At 38.0% G+C, this 4,175-nt stretch overlaps 2 protein-coding genes across 3 annotated transcripts in view; both read right to left on the bottom strand.

Moving 5' to 3' along the window:
- The window catches only part of ddx24 (DEAD (Asp-Glu-Ala-Asp) box helicase 24), an 8,899-nt gene extending 7,216 nt beyond the window's left edge, over nt 1-1,683 (bottom strand). Inside the window, exons 1-2 of one of the 2 annotated variants that reach the window (XM_014013504.1) lie at nt 616-1,683; nt 136-537 (exon numbers count right to left, since the gene is read on the bottom strand). In XM_014013504.1, the coding sequence (XP_013868958.1) occupies nt 136-537; nt 616-1,402 (1,189 nt within the window). In that variant the 5' untranslated portion in view covers nt 1,403-1,683. The remainder of the gene's footprint in view (nt 1-135; nt 538-615) is intronic. The other variant, XM_014013510.1, reaches the window with a different exon arrangement.
- Nucleotides 1,684-2,665: 982 nt separating this feature from the next.
- Nucleotides 2,666-4,175, bottom strand: part of serpina10b (serpin peptidase inhibitor, clade A (alpha-1 antiproteinase, antitrypsin), member 10b) — a gene marked incomplete at its 5' end in the record, with an annotated part of 3,372 nt that continues 1,862 nt past the window's right edge. The window contains 2 exon segments of the mRNA XM_014013468.1: nt 2,666-2,999; nt 3,078-3,225. Of these exon segments, the coding sequence (XP_013868922.1) occupies nt 2,808-2,999; nt 3,078-3,225 (340 nt within the window). The 3' untranslated portion in view covers nt 2,666-2,807.

Below are 4,175 nucleotides of genomic sequence, written 5' to 3'. Positions count from 1 at the left end.
GCACTCACATCAGAATAACTTATAGATTTGTTGTTAGAATAATCGATTAATCGAAAAAATAATTGTTAGATTAATCGATTAGAAAATAATCGTTTGGTACAACACTACTGCTAAGACTATTTTTTTGTGACTTACCTGTAAATTTAGTGGCGGCATCAATGTGGTGTTTGACCTGAACAGCCAGCTCCCGGGTCGGGGTGAGAACCAGCCCAAGGAGAGGTTGACTCCCGCCATCAGAAAGCTTCTCTTGAAGGTCAAACTTGACATTTTCAGTTAGTTTAACACAACCAAGCTGCTCATCGTGATCTTCATCCTCGGTGTCATCTGGAGTCCGATCGACATCTTCTTGATCCTCCTCCTCTGAATCCTCCATATCCTGGTCCTCTGTTTCTGCGGGCCTGTCCACAGATGGTAAATACAAACTCTCCACCACGGCAGCCGGTTCGGCGTCATCGTCGGCAGTTTTCTCCGTGCTGTTCTTCCACTCCAGGATGCTGTGGATCATGGGAATCCCAAAAGCCAAAGTCTTACCACTTCCTGCAATTACACATCAGTAAATCRTCCTTAGTGAATGTTCTTGGTAAGTTAAATAAGAAAAAAGGTGTTGTATCTTACCAGTCTCTGCTGCTCCCAGAATATTCAATCCATCCCTGATAGCTGGAGGCAAAACCAGGGCTTGGATTGGTGTAGGTGAACTGAATCCAAGACTGCTGAGGGCCTTGAGCACAGGGGAGGGCACAAACAAGTCCTTCCATGTACTCACATCACAACTCGTGTCATGAGAAGCAGAAAGTGCTGCGTGTGTCCAGTTATTTATTCGCTGTTTTGAAGGTTTTGTCCGTTTCTCTTGACTGAGTTCTTTTGAAATGTTTAAGTCTGAGTGTTTCTCTGTGTCCGTCTGCTGCTTGGATTTGTTTTTATTCTTTTTGTCTTTTTTGGATGTTTTACTAGGTTGTGTGTCTTCAGGCACATCTGACGTTTCCTTTGACGCCTCAGTTTTCTCTTCCTCCTCACTGGCAGTTTTATCCTCATGTGTCACGTCTTTTTTATTATCTGAAACAGTCTTTTTATTCTTCCTCGATTTCTTAAYTTTTTTCTTGGCTGGTTCAGTTGTACCTTCAGCATCTTGATTCTCCCCAGCCTCTCCTGGCTCCTCGACTTTTCTCTTCTTCGCCTTTGACTTTTTCTGATCTTTCGCTGCAGCCTTCTCGCTGTCGACCAAACGGTAATCTGTCAGCTCTTCGAAACACACCAGGCCCTCAAGGCCTTCTTCTGAGAAAAGACATGGGTCGAGTTCAACAGCTTTCCACTTTCCTCTCATATCAATGCTCCGTTTGACTGGCCTCTTCTTCACCCCAGAGAAGCTACGCTTGTTTTTCGGCTTCATCTTCTTTGTCGACATTTCACTATAAACTGGCACACATACAAGTTTCTTCTACCGCTAAAGTAAAACGTGCAGCTACACGGTTTGATGTGAACTTCACAGCACGCGACACGCTAATACAAGTTGTTCTCAAATAATTCAAGATGATTTACTTTATATATTATTAAATAAAAAACAAAAAAAAATACCTGAACTCGATGCAGTTACGTGAACACTTATAGTAAAATTAGTTTTGACAAGAACCACGCACGACACGAGGACGCCGCCATGACAGTTATCTCACGTCACGTGGGTTTTGAAAAAACTTTAATGCTCAACTGGACCAACAACTACGGAGCCCTCGAAGGGACATGGGGCCCTGACACGGGCTGCCAGTTTATTTACAATTAAGTTATTTTAACTGTGTAAAAATGACTGTTTCTTTGTTAAGTAGAAGATATTAATATTTTTGTATTTTTCTATCCATGTTACTTTTCTTTAAAACATTTTAAAAAAATCTCAGTATATTTATCAGTATTTTATTGTCCCCCAAAATATCATGGCACGTAAAATCATTCTGTTGCACTAACTATACGCTACTACCTTTACATTGTTTTAGAATAGAATTACACAGTGGTGGGCAGCACTAGTCTAAAAATTAGTTCCACTAGCCCTAAAACACTAACTCAAATATTTAAGTCCCCTAATTCTAAAACACTAACTCAAATATTTAAGTCCCCTAATTCTAAAACATTAACTCAAATATTTTAGTCCCCTAATTCTAAAACACTAACTCAAATATTTAAGTCCCCTAATTCTAAAACACTAACTCAAATATTTAAGTCCCCTAATTCTAAAGCACTAACGCACTGAAATTTTTTTTTAGCAAAAGCTAACTCTAAAGCACTAAAATAACCCAGTCAACCCATGAACATTCTTCAACAGACAACATGAGTCACATGTTGCTCTCTCAAGACTTATCATTGACATTCCACAGCTGGATTTGAGTTCATTTATTGTCAATATATTGTCACCTGGTGGATAAGAGACACATATGAACAAAATGTGTGACAGCTTTCACCCTCAGCTGTTAACAATAATGTTGATCAACAACATTTATAGACCTCATAGTGCTTCTAAATTTAGCCTATAAATTTAGCAAGTGCTAATCCACTAATAAATTTTAAATTTAGCAAAAGCTCAAAAGCACTAATCAGGAAATTAGTTCTCCTATTAGTGCTTTAGTGCTTTAGGGAAACTGTGCCCACCACTGGAATTACACATCCAAACAAATAATACAGATTCATATTTAGGATTTTTTTTAATTATCGGTCATTTGTGAGCAGGTTTTACAAAACTGATTAAAACAAACAAAAATAATCTGAGAGTTAAAGAAAACAAATCTCACAATCTTGGATAAACAGTATACAGAGAGTGGAAGTGATTAGCTCTTGGTGGGGTCAATCACTCTGCCCATGAACAGCAGGGAGTTTGTGTCCTCGTGGTAAATGAAGAAGAAGAACGGTCTGTTGATGATGAACATCCTGGGCAGGGAATAAGGAATGATGCCGATTGTTGTWGCAGCTGCCGCAGTCGTTCCCGTCTCATCAACATCAATCACAGCTTTGTGCAGCACCTGGGAATACAGCAGAGGTAAAAGGCTTCAGTTATTATATGCATAAATGCAACAACATGGATGAAAGAGAAAACCCACCTCTGACACTGTCAGACCCCTGTCCTTACTCAGCCCTGTCAGGTTGGCTGAACTACTGAAGAGGCTGGTCATGCCCATATCTGGGAGAAGATTGTGCAGGGAGTAGCTTTGTTCCATCTTGAATTTTGGCATGTTGACTTCTAGATTTCTATAAACACAAAAGCAAACAATATGTCATACGGATCACCTGCCTTATGAGGATCAGTTGCACTTTTAAATATACTTAAAATCAGAGGTTGTAGTAACTAAGTACATTCACTTTGTTACAGTACTTGAGTAATTCTGTTGAAGATTTGTAATTTTACCAAGTACTTTTTATTTAATTGTAACTTTTTACTTTACTTTGATACAATGAAAACATAAAAATGATACATTTACTTATTTGACACCTGGTTACAAGTTCAAATATGACCAGAACTCATTACGAAATGAGTTGTTTATGCACTCTAAAAATGAGGTGTTGCTTTATTTACCAAATTATGTAAACTGGTTCCACTAAATTGCTTTAATTTAATCAATGTGTAAACTGAGAAATTTACTCCTATTCATATTTACTCAACTTGGTTTAGTGGAGCCAGTTTGGTTAAGTAAATTTCTTAGTTTGTGTGTAAAAGTACTTTTACTTTTCTGGTTATTGTGAGCAGTTACTTYTCTTATCAGTGAAATTATTTTTATGGAAGTGATTTTCTGTTAATGTATTTTTACTTTTACTTAGTAATTTATTTTAAGTACTTTATTTACCTCAACACGCTGTTGGCCTTTTCACTAGGGTTTAAAGCAGAGGTGACTAAAGTGGGGCCCGTGGGCCGAAATTGGCCCGCTGAACCATTTGATTTGGCCCACCAACATTTGTCCTGGTTACTAGATTGTAATTATGTTAAGATTAAATTTAAAATGCAAGTAATTACAAGAGACATTTAGATTAGATTTAAGCCCATATATAGATTTGCACACCTTATTAGACCACATACTGTATACTCAAACTTTAAATTATGAAAAGTCCCATGAGCCTTTGCTGCCTGAGCATACATTGAATTTTCTCCATGTCCATAGGCTGAAAACAACAACAACAACAACAACAACAACAACAACAACAAC

This window comes from Austrofundulus limnaeus, unplaced genomic scaffold, assembly GCF_001266775.1.
Source record: "Austrofundulus limnaeus strain Quisiro unplaced genomic scaffold, Austrofundulus_limnaeus-1.0 Scaffold2, whole genome shotgun sequence".
Taxonomy (NCBI): Eukaryota; Metazoa; Chordata; class Actinopteri; order Cyprinodontiformes; family Rivulidae; genus Austrofundulus; species Austrofundulus limnaeus.
This window is presented reverse-complemented; position numbering and strand designations above follow the sequence as displayed.